At 43.4% G+C, this 12,868-nt stretch overlaps 1 protein-coding gene across 3 annotated transcripts in view; it reads right to left on the reverse strand.

The window, feature by feature from the left end:
* LOC120036767 (uridine-cytidine kinase-like 1) overlaps positions 1-12,868 on the reverse strand; it is a 54,147-nt gene that overhangs the window by 14,581 nt on the left and 26,698 nt on the right. For all 3 annotated transcript variants that reach the window (XM_038983134.1, XM_038983136.1, XM_038983135.1), the window contains exons 2-4: positions 6,214-6,407; positions 5,554-5,660; positions 754-924 (exon numbers count right to left, since the gene is read on the reverse strand). In XM_038983134.1, the coding sequence (XP_038839062.1) occupies positions 754-924; positions 5,554-5,660; positions 6,214-6,407 (472 nt within the window). The remainder of the gene's footprint in view (positions 1-753; positions 925-5,553; positions 5,661-6,213; positions 6,408-12,868) is intronic.

A 12,868-nucleotide genomic window follows, 5' to 3' on the forward strand; every position in this document is an offset into this window, starting at 1 on the left:
TCCCTGTGCTGTTTATGTCTGGTAATGCCAATTAGTAAAATGTGACTGAGTTTCAGCTCTCTATCTTCCCCCATGCTAATGGTTAACAGGGCTAATCTTCTCATAGTTATGGGATAACTATAAAACATGTCAAGACAAACAAGAATGGCTGCCGCTGTGCATCTGGGATGGATTGGCAACTTAATGTCATAAAATGACTCCATAACTCCAGATGTTGAGTAATCTAGACCAAGATTACACTGCAATAACCCTACCCCAATATCTAGACCAAGATTTCACTGCAATAACCCTACCCCAATATCTAGACCAAGATTACACTGCAATAACCCTACCCCAATATCTAGACCAGGATTACACTGCAATAACCCTACCCCAATATCTAGACCAGGATTACACTGCAATAACCCTACCCCAATATCTAGACCAAGATTACACTGCAATAACCCTACCCCAATATCTAGACCAAGATTTCACTGCAATAACCCTACCCCAATATCTAGACCAAGATTACACTGCAATAACCCTACCCCAATATCTAGACCAGGATTACACTGCAATAACCCTACCCCAATATCTAGACCAAGATTACACTGCAATAACCCTACCCCAATATCTAGACCAGGATTACATTGCAATAACCCTACCCCAATATCTAGACCAAGATTACACTGCAATAACCCTACCCCAATATCTAGACCAAGAAAACACTGCAATGTGGGGGAGGCATTTCTGTGTGTGTTTGTGTGTCCTCACCCAGTCCTTCTGGCGTCCATGTGTGGTGAAGTCATACACAGGGATCTTGACACTCTTTCCCAGTTTCAGTTTCCTCAGTATGTGTGCCAGCAGGCCAAAGTCAAAGGCATCCGGGTGGTCAAAGTTGTAGTCATTACTGGCTGCCGTGACCTGCTGCTCAGGAGTCAGAACCTACACATAACATTGGATGAATATTAAAATAACGTTAAACCATGGCCGTTTCGCAAGCAGAAAGACATCCCTGAAAAATCAGTGGATGAAGCATGAAGATAACACAGGTACGCAGTCATGTGCACGTGGACGTCCATGTGCACACACTCACCCTATCGGAGTGCCTCTCAACTAAGCTTGACTAAATTTAGGCGAGACGGGAATGCTGTGTCCCTCCTGTGAGGACTGTGCCAGAAGGTGTGTGTGTGTGTGTGGAAGCGCATGCACATTACACTGGACCGTAGCCAGCCCTTTCAAATTCGAGCCCTGGTATTTGGAACTCTCCTACCTCCTCCTCTCGTGGTTCAATCATAAGCACTTTATAAGTAAGAGTGTCATAGAAATCCAGCCACTCCAGTGCTTCTCCAGAGCCAAGATGGGCCTGGGAAGCCAGAATGAGAGGTGTGGTATCTCAGAGTGGATATCCATTCATATGGGAGTGAGCAGGAGTTAGAAGTTTCCCCAGATCACTGTTACTTGGTCAGTACTTTTGTAAATCTCCCTAATGGTTAAGGTTTAGATTTGGGTTAGGGTAAACTGAACCTAGATCTGTGATGAATGGCAACTACCACTGCTGCTGATGTTCTACATGGAAATGGTATTTGGTTGTTAACTCACAACTGGTATTTGGTATCTTAAAGTGGCATTAGTTAAGATCCAAAGGTGGCTGGTAAAGCTGGTGACCTACTGTAAAGCTGGTAGAGCTGCAGTAACAGTAAAGCTGGTGATCTACAGTAAAGCAGGTGACCTACAGAAAAGCTGGTAGAGCTGCAGTAAAGCTGGTGACCTATAGTAAAGCAGGTAGAGCTGCAGTAAAGCTGGTGATCTACAGTAAAGCTGGTAGAGCTGCAGTAAAGCTGGTGATCTACAGTAAAGCTGCAGTAAAGCTGGTGACCAACAGTAAAGCAGGTAGAGCTGCAGTAAAGCTGGTGATCTACAGTAAAGCTAGTAGAGCTGCAGTGAAGCTGGTGACCTACAGTAAAGCTAGAATAGCTGCAATAAAGCTGGTGACCTACAGTAAAGCAGGTAGAGCTGCAGTAAAGCTGGTGACCTACAGTAAAGCTAGTAGAGCTGCAGTAAAGCTGGTGACCTACAGTAAAGCTAGTAGAGCTGCAGTAAAGCTGGTGACCTACTGTAAAGCTAGTAGAGTTCCAGTAAAGTCAGGCTGTCACTCTGTAACATAACACAGTAAGGGGAAGCTGATGACTCTTTTAATGATGGTTGGTTGGCCAATATCGTTCTCCTCACCCTCGCTCACCCAAATGTTGCTTCTTTTCCCCCTCTCTCATCCCTCTCATTTTACATCTACCCTCTTATCCCCTCAGGGATCTTTCCATCTCTTCAAAAGCCTGGTCACTCAGGGTAGAGAGATAGTGAGCGATAGTGTCACGGCTGTCTTCGTCCTCCTCATCTGACGAGGAGAAGCGAGAAGGATCGGAGGACCAATATGCAGCGTGGTAAGTGTTCGTCATTTTAATGGAAAAACTGAACACTACAAAACAACAAAGTGACAACCGTGAAGCTAATGAACAATCGTGCTGACACAAACACTACACATAGACAATCACCCACAACCCACAATGACAAAACAGGCTACCTAAATATGGTTCCCAATCAGAGACAATGACTAACACCTGCCTCTGATTGAGAACCATATCAGGCCAAACACAGAAACAGACAAACAACATAGAATGCCCACTCAGATCACACCCTGACCAAACAAAACATATAAACATACAAAGCAAACTATGGTCAGGGCGTGACAGATAGAGAGGAGTAGAGCGAGATAGAAAGACAATGGGATTACGTGGTATTAAAACACTGTAGAAAACCATCTCCAGATCTCATTCAGATTTTGAGCGGAGTGAGAGGGAAGCTGTACAGTGCATGAGTGCTGTTGTGTTGTTATTGTGTTGTTATTGTGCTGTTATTGTGTTGTTATTGTGTTGTTATGTTGCTATTGTGCTGTTATTGTGCGGTTAAATATGTTGTTATTGTGTTGTTATTGTCAAATAAAATTAAATTGTATTTGTCACATGTGCTGAATACAACAGGCGTAGACCTTACAGTGAAATGCTTACCTACGATCCATAACCACCAATGCAGTTCAAGAAAATATTTACTAAGTAAACTAAAGTAAAAAATGAAATAAAAATTAACACAATAAAATAACAATAACAAGACTATATACAGGAGGAACCGGTTCTGAGTCAATGTGCGGGGGTACAGGTAAGTCGAGGTAATTTGCACACGTAGGTAGGGGTAAAGTGACTATGCATAGATAAAACAGTGAATAGCAGCAGTGTAAAACCAAAGAAGTGGCTCAATATAAAATTATTATTTATTTTGTATTTATTTTTTTGTCAATGTAAATAGTCTGGGTGGCCATTTGATTAACTGTTCAGCAGTCTTATGGCTTGGGGATATAAGCTGTTAAGGAGCCTTTTGGACCTTGGCGCTCCGGTACCACTTGCCGTGCGGTAGCAGAGAGAACAGTCTATGACTTGGCCTTCCTCCTTTTTTGGGCCTTCCTCTGACACCACCTAGTATATAGTGCTGGACGGCGGGAAGCTTGGCCCCATAGATGTACTGGGCCGTACGCACTACCCTCTGTAGTGCCTTGCGGTCGGAGGCCGAGCAGTTGCCATACCAGGTGGTGATGCAACCCGCCAGAATGCTCTTGATGGTGCAGCTGTATAACTTTTTAAGGATCTGGGGACCCATGCCAAATCTTCTCAGTCTCCTGAGGGGAAATAGGTTTTGTCATGCCCTCTTCACGACAGTCTTGGTGTGTTTAGACCATGATAGTTTGTTGGTGATGTGGACATCAAGGAACTTAAAACTCTCGACCCACTACACTACAGCCCCGTCGATGTGAAAGGGGGCGTGTTCGGCCCTCCTTTTCCTGTATTCCACGATCAGCTCCTTTGTCTTGCTCATGTTGAGGGAGAGGTTGTTGTCCTGGCACCACTCTGCCAGTTCTCTGACCTCCTCCCTATAGGCCGTCTCGTCGTTGTCGGTGATCAGGCCTACCACTGTTGTGTCATCAGCAACCTTAATGATGGTGTTGGAGTTGTGCTTGGCCATGCAGTCATGAGTGTACAGGGAGTACAGGAGGGACTGAGCACACACCCCTGAGGGGCCCCTGTGTTGAGGATCAGCGTGGCAGATGTTTTGTTGCCTACCCTTACCACCTGGGGGTGGCCCGTCAGAAAGTCCAAGATCCAGTTGCAGAGGGAGGTGTTTAGTCCCAGGGTCCTTAGCTTAAGAGGCGACTCCGGGATGCTGGCCTTCTAGGCAGAGTTCCTCTGTCCAGTGTCTGTGTTCTTTAGCCCATGTTAATATTTTATTTTTATTGGCCCGTCTGAGATATACATTTTTCTTTGCAACTCTGCCTACAAGGCCAGCATCCCGGAGTCGCCTCTTCACTGTTGACGTTGAGACTGGTGTTTTGCGGGTACTATTTAATGAAGCTGCCAGTTGAGGACTTGTGAGGCGTCTGTTTCTCAAACTAGACACTAATGTACTTGTCCTCTTGCTCAGTTGTGCACCGGGGCCTCCCACTCCTCTTTCTATTCTGGTTAGAGCCAGTTTGCACAGTTCTGTGAAGGGAGTAGGACACAGCATTGTACGAGATCTTCAGTTTCTTGGCAATTTCTCGCATGGAAGAGCCTTCATTTTTCAGAACAAGAATAGACTGATGAGTTTCAGAAGAAAGTTCTTGGTTTCTGGGCATTTTGAGGCTGTAATCGAACCCACAAATGCTGATGCTCCAGATAATCAACTAGTCTAACGAAGGCCAGTTGTATTGTTTCTTTAAATAGCACAACAGTTTTCAGCTGTGCTAACATAATTGCAAAAGGGTTTTCTAATGATCAATTAGCCTTTTAAAATGATAAACTTTGCTAACACAACGTGCCATTGGAACACAGGAGTGATGGTTGCTGATAATGGGCCTCTGTACGCCTATGTAGATATTCCATTAAAAAATCAGCCATTTCCAGCTACAATAGTCATTTACAACATTAACAATGTCTACACTGTATTAATGATCAATTTTATGTTATTTTAATGGACCAAAAATGTGCTTTTCTTTCAAAAACAAGGACATTTCTAAGTGACCCCAAACTTTTGAACAGTAGTGTATAGATTCTGGGTGTAGTTATCCATTAATTCCAGTGTGCACCTAGCAAGAGGCTGTTGGTTAGCTGTGTTTCTGTAGCGCACATGTGGTAGAGTGATACAAATAACCATGATATCATTCGGCCAGGTAAGCATAAGCTACTTTGTAATGAACATTTAATTGAGAAGGTTTTTGGGAAAACCTTTCCATTTCCCAGAAGACTTTTCATGAGCATTATTGCTAACGGATACACAGACGCGCACCACACACACAGATGGGAAATTCTGTTCATGTCTTATGATAAACTTGGGCAATTTAATTCATTTTCAGAACATTTAGTTGGTTCCTTACTACGTTCAATACATTTTTGAATATTGTTGAATTACGTTTTAATGTCTGGATTCCGTCTGCGTTCTTCGGATTTTATAGCGCCCTACACAAGCACACACACACGCACACACACACACCTTGTAGAAGGAGTCCATGGAGAGCAGGACCACCCAGGGGACATCCAGAGCCTCTATGATCTTCCTGGCTACAGTGGTCTTCCCTGAGGCACTGCCCCCACACAGACCTGCAGAACCCACAGGGCACAATGGAAACTAGGTAAGATGAGCGAGGTAGACCACTTAAAAGTCCTTGGCTCAACTGAAAGTAGCTTTTCAATGTCTACAGTAACTGGACGAGTCTCTTTTATCAGTAGGGCACTATCTGAAACATTTCTGTTCAGTGGTGTAGAAACCCCTCCTGCCGTGTTCAAATATCAAATAATGACTTACGACGGGGCATCAATAACCGTTATCAGTTAACACGTTGATGCTTATTCCCAAGAAAGTCAGGTTTCCTCTTGTAGCAGATGTTATCCCCTCTGCTTTCTCAGACAAAGCACAGGCACCCACGGCATCATAGAACAGCATTCAGGTGCATGACATTGTGACAGTAATACGTAGTTTCATTCACAAGCAATTTGACCAGGAATAGAGGGCTGTGGATAGCCCTGCTGCTGATCTTAACCCTGTGACGTTCACCATGTCATGTGTGTGTCTTGACTTAGAGGGCTTGGGAAGCAGGAGACATAAAACAGACAACGAAGCATTATTCTATTCAATTCTCCTGAGGGTTCCTACCGATGACGAAGGCCTCTTTGGACTGGGTTCCATGTTCGTTATACCAGGGTGGGCGGCCGGCTGTGTAGATGGTCCGCTTGGACGTCCGCAGCAGGGGCGGTTCTGACTTGCACTGGCTGGTAGTCCGTTTCCGTGGTGACAGCCCAGAGCTGACGGAGGTGAGGAGTCTGTCCAGGGAGCCCTCTCCGCCCCCGCTGCAAAATAATGAGACAGAAGAGCAACATGTCACTTCCTCTTAATTTCAGCAGTATGAAAAAAAAAAACTGACACTTTTGGTGTGAACTATCCCTGTAAAACGCAGAATGTGTGAATATCAGATTTGAAAAGACAGCTCAAAGTTTGAGAACTGTTATCACAATACCAGCATATGTTCTTTGGACTTCGGACCAAGCAACAAAAATGACAGCATATACAACAAAAAGCTGCATAGAACACACTGATATATGTGAAGACCATCAGGAGATACAGAAAGGTATTATGGGATATTTTGTTGTTTATGTTGAAACAACATAAAACATTTCACAACAGTCACCTTTGTACAAATACCTGTCTGATTTGGGCTGTAATAAAAAAGGTGTGTTCCCGTCCTGCTTTACCTGATAAACGACACAGGCAGTTGAGACAGCATACTACAAACATTACTGACGTGATTCAGTATCACTGACAATGGCAACACCTCCATATCTATCCTTCTACATTGATTAACACAGAGAACTAACAGTCAGAAGGAATCAGTAATCAATGATCACCTGTTGCTTTTTACGATGGGCCCTTGATCAGTGCTCTGTTTACACCAAGTACTTTGTTTAGCCTGAGTATACTGCTTCCTATACAAACCACTGAATATATGTCAATCATATGATAGAATTGAGTCAATCCCCATCCCTTTCTCTCCATTTCTTCCCCTCTTCTCAATAACTTTCTCAAGGGTACGCAAGCTCACATCACAGTTACCATGCACATTAACACAGACAGGTTGTTGGTATCTAAGACAAATGCAAGATCACTGGTTGGTTGTGTAAGTGTGACCTGAGGCTAAGCCTTTGTCCCCTGAGAGTCAGCTTGTCTTCACTGGTGGGGGAGGAAGGGGACTGTTGTGTCTGTTGTTGATCAGGGTTACAGTACATCAACACTTGGATAGTTGCAACCCGCAACAAATGAAACCCTGCTTATATGACTAGTATAACTTCTTATTTTAGTTACCACTGACTACTGAAATGCCTACCGTTGCTAAATAGCCTCATAAACATGGCATGGATCTTGCAAGATGAGCTCTCTTAGCAGACCCATCTTTGACAGAGCAAGTATGTTTCATTCATAACCAAGTGGAAATTTACCACATACGACTGGGAAAAATCCAATTGAATGCCCCTCCAACTGGTAATTACTAGTGGGAAACTCCTCTATCATTCAAAGCTCTCACTTTCCCACAAGCTAACCTCTGACGTCACCTACAGTGGTTCGTCCTTTAAAAGTTGCAGCGTACTGCGGCGCAGCTTGCAATGTGCCGCAGAATTCTATGGCACGTTATTTAAGTGTGAACCACTGCTACCATTAATGCTAGTTAGTGCTAGTTTGACCACCAGAGGGCATATTTATCAAATGATAGCCTTTAATAGTGGCTGTACTAGAGCATTTAAAACCTTTTTTTGTAAGAACATAGCATATGGGACTGATTTTAAGAAATGTTGCATAATTAATTTGCTTAATATTACAGTGTTTCTACTCCAAGAAAAGTGAAAAACCCTCTGGATTTCCATTGGGATGGATCGGAAAATATGGCACTGTACAACGTGACGGTCGGGAGTAGGCTACAGTACTGGGCTATTTAGCTAAAGAATCCCTGTGTCGTGTGGGCACGCGGGAGCCCGGGGCTCAATTCCCCGACGGGGAGGAAGGTGTAGGCTGTCAGAGATTATTATTCATTTAAAATGATCTAAAAGCCCGTTGGATATTCTCACAGATATATTATTAACCCTGTTATTAGCAGGCCAATATAAATTGGTCATATTGTTCATGGCTCCCGAGTGGCGTACAATGGGATTGCCTTGCAGTTCTCCAGCTGTATCCCCTGAAAGTGCACAAGGTTCAAGGCGCGAGGTCAGAGGGCACGGGATGGGTTGCAGAGCAGCGCACAGAAGACCGACCTAGCCCATGGGGAAGGGAGGAGGAGGAAGGGGGAGGGGGTGGACCCCCACCCCGCCACACTGGGAACACTTTAACGGACATTGAACATGGGGGGAGACATTTTTACTCATTTGTAAATAATGGCAGTTTGTTATTTAGAATTATTTCTGTTTTTATAGGGAGAAAAAACAAAAACCTACAGTCATCTCATGGGTCTCCAAGTCAAGGCTGGCACAGGTATTGAACCAGCATCTGTACTGCTATGCAGTGTCTTAGACCATTGCGCCACTCAGGCGCTGTACAACATGAAAGGGTCGGGAGTGGCATACAGTACTACGGTAAGAGCAAAATAATCCTAACAAAAAAATAATAATAATAATAATAAATAAAACCTTAGTGTAACGACAGTTTTAGTAAGTAATACTGAAGTTGTGCACAATTAGCAATTTCTTTTTAGGTTTATGTCACCCATTAATTGTAAGTTAGACACATTAGCGCCTTTGGACCCAAAAGCATAATCAGTGCTCTACCTCCCCTTTGCGCTGGTCTGGAGCAATGAAGTAGTGACGCAGGGTACCGTACTAAACCACAAATTACCTCTAAATCCTGCAGCATAATCACACAACTTTTAGTGGAGCAACCACTGTACTAAGGTAATTATCTTAATACCATCATTTTCGGCAGTTATATGCAACAAAATATAATTTAATAAATGTATTCATGTTTTTGAACACTATCATTTGTTTACAAGCATGATAGCTGTAGTTTTAGTTGATGGTTTAAGCAACTTGTTAGCAATTAGACAATCTGCATTTCTCAACAAGTTCAAATCACGTGAATGCATCCAACTGGTATTTACGACTTCACAACTGGTAAATTCCTACCTCCCACTTGGTTACGAACACAGCATTGGTACTTTGAACCTGCCAGTGTGAATTTGTATGCACATAATGGATATGCAAATCTAACACCAACCCAGACCCGATCGCTGGACGTCACAACATTAGAACAACTGTGATTGGTTCACAGGTACTTGCAACAGACATTTATACACGTAGACCTACAGAGTGCATTCGTTTTCATTGGACGCATGGGCATGGGATGGCATCAGACCAAGAGCTCAATACAGGGAGGTGGGGAGGGCATTCAAATGCATCTATTACTATTCTACCAAGATCGCAGCCCCAACTCAAACCACACAGACTGTCTGACATGGAACAGAATACGCTGAGTGGAACGTGCTTAGTCAATTCCCTCAAATACTACAGCCACCATGACTCGACATGTGAAATGCAACTTTGTTCTTAAAACATGCCCACAATAAGGATAGTCAGTCTCACACTCATTTGATTAAACTCAGTAGCGAAATATGCCTAAACCACTTAGTCTCAATCTCTGATCTAATTAAAGTCACCACCAGTACAATCCAGGACAACCAACCTAACCGATCACATTCCTAACAAGCCTTTTACAAAGCCATTATGTCTAGAGGCAGTTTAGCTGTCTAGCAGGTTAGTCCCCATGCAACCCTGGTGCCTAAACCATTTGTCTAAACACACTTCTAGCTGTCTGATTGTAGCTCCACTAAACTTGTCTTTATTTCTCTCTCTCTCTCAATTCAATTCAATTCAAGGGCTTTATTGGCATGGGAAACATATGTTAACATTGCCAAATCAATTAACATCTCTCTCATTATATATATATATACATATGTGTGTGTGTCCACCTACTGTATTAAGCGAGAGATCCACACCTCTCCCTTAGAGGTTTGTAAGAACCCGGAACCCATTTCTGTGGTCGGAGAAAGTCCCAGGTAGGTAGGTACGTAGTAGATGTTCCTGCCTGTTCTGGACTTTCACTGCCTGTGTGGCTCCACTCCCCTGTGCTACTCCACCCCACGGCTTTATAGCCTAAATACCTTCAAGTGGAACAAGCAAGGGGTCAAAGGTGGCAGGCAGACATCAGGGGGAGGGCAGCAAGGTTACAAAAGCTCAGTGTTTTCATACCCGACCCACCCCACCCAAGGCAGCTTGGAGAGGGAGTGGGGAGAAGCGCATGGCAGCCTCTGCATATCAGTTGTTTTCTTCATGTGCTTTTCCCTGGACACACTACCAGTCAAAATACTGTGTACACTACCAGTCAACAGTCAACACACTACCAGTCAACAGTCTGAACACATTACCAGTCAAAATACCAATAATAAGAAGAGACTTGCTTAGGCCAAGAAATATGAGCAATGAACATTAGACCGGTGGAAATCTGTCCTTTGGTCTGATGAGTCCAAATTTGAGATTTTTGGTTCCAACTGCCGTGTCTGTGAGACGCAGAGTAGGTGAATGGATGATCTCCGCATGTGTGGTTCCCACCATGAAGCATGGAGGAGGAGCTGTGATGGTGCTTTGCTGGTGACCCTGTTGGGGATTTATTTAGAATTCAAGGCACACTTAACCAGCATGGCTACCGCAGCATTCTGCAGCGATACGCCATCCCATCTGGTTTGCGCTTAGTGGGACTATCATTTATTTTTCAACAGGACAATGACCCAACACACCTCCAGGCTGTGTAAGGGCTATTTGACCAAGAAGGAGAGTGATGGAATGCTGCATCAGATGACCTTTTCCTCCACAATCACCTGACCTCAAACAAATTGAGATGATTTGGGATGAATTGGACTGCAGAGTGAAGGAAAAGCAGCCAACAAGTGCTCAGCATATGTGGGAACTCCTTCAAGACTGTTGGAAAAGCATTCCAGCTGAAGCTGGTTGAGAGAATGCCAAAAGTGTGCAAAGCTGTCATCAAGGCAAAGGGTGGCTGCTTTGAAGAATCTATTGCATGGCCAATGCAGACGTTGGATTGACCATAGGCCCAGATGCACAATGCACTTCTCTCTCCAGAATGCTCTCTCTCCTGCCAATTTGTGCACATTAATTGTGTGAATTGTTTGCATTTGATTGTTTGTCTATATCAATTTCTAGTTTCATGTATCAGTAGTAGTACACTTACCAGCTGCCACCCAGTTACTCAACCCTGTACCTTAGAGGCTGCTGCCCTATATACATAGACATGGAATCACAGGTCACTTTAATAATGTTCACATACTGCTTTACTCATTTCATATGTATATAATGTATTCTACTGTATTTTAGTCAATGCCACACCGACATTGCTCGTCCTAACATTTATATATTTCTTAATTCCATTCTTTTACTTTTAGATTTGTGTGTATTGTTGTGAATTGTTAGATATTACTGCACTGTTGGTGTAACGGGTGTCGTCGGAAGGACGAGACCAAGGCGCAGCGTTCTCAGAGTTCCACATAATTTAATCACGAAGTTAAACTAAAACAGGACAAAACAATAACGAATACAACGACCGACCAGCTTCAATGTGCAAACTCCCTGCACACAAACAAAGAACAAGATCCCACAAAGAAAGAGGGAAAAGGGCTGCCTAAGTATGATCCCCAATCAGAGACAACGATAGACAGCCACACTCGGCCAGAAACAAAGAAATACAAAACCTAGAATGCCCACCCAAATCACACCCTGACCAAACCAAAATAGAGACATAAAAAGGATCTCTAAGGTCAGGGCGTGACAGTTGGAGCTAGGAACACAAGCATTTCGCTACACCCGCAATAACATCTGCTAAATATGTGTATGTGACAAATAACATTTGATTTGAATTCCTAATGTACAATGTTTATTACTTTGGTTAAGGTAATTATTTTAATGCATTCAATATTATTATTCCAGTCTACCTGTTCTCATTGTCTGAGTGGACACATTGTTTGCAGATCGCACAACCTATGCTACACTTGTGAGAAACAAGTTTTGGTTTGTTTCATTCCATTTACGAGTTTAGTCAATTTAGTAATTGTCTTTTGTTTGGAGCGCTTCTGTCAATGTTGAGTAAGGACGCGCACACATAGAAGTAGGCCTATAGGCTACCTGGCCTGATTTACACATAGAAGTAGGCCTATAGGCTACCTGGCCTGATTTACACATAGAAGTAGGCCTATAGGCTACCTGGCCTGATTTACACATAGAAGTAGGCCTATAGGCTACCTGGCCTGATTTACACATAGAAGTAGGCCTATAGACTACCTGACAAATCTTTCCAGCTCTCAAAGTGAAAAATGTTACGCTCTGATCCAATGGAAATGTCATAAAATAGGCCTACCAGATTACTTCTTATCAGTGCTTGACTTGGACTGAAATAGGTTCCGGTATTCATTTTGGGTGCCGGTACTGTTTATATTTAGGTGCAGGAGCTCCACAATACTTTTGAGCTAGTATTCTATAAGAGGAACAGGAGCTCAAGCAGTAGAACATTTGAGTTGCCGGGTACTCAGCTCCGGTGAGCTCCTCCCCAAGTCAAGCACTGCTTCTTATCCCTTGTGCAAATAGCCTACAACTGTGTCTGTCATGAGAGGGGAAACTCTGTAAACTTGTATACAATGTTGCAAGTTCGCTAGTGCAAGCTTTGGGGCTGGACCCAAGTTAATAGTTGATACAATGTTTCAGGT

The sequence above is a fragment of the Salvelinus namaycush genome, unplaced genomic scaffold (assembly GCF_016432855.1).
Source record: "Salvelinus namaycush isolate Seneca unplaced genomic scaffold, SaNama_1.0 Scaffold1472, whole genome shotgun sequence".
Classification (NCBI taxonomy): Eukaryota; Metazoa; Chordata; class Actinopteri; order Salmoniformes; family Salmonidae; genus Salvelinus; species Salvelinus namaycush.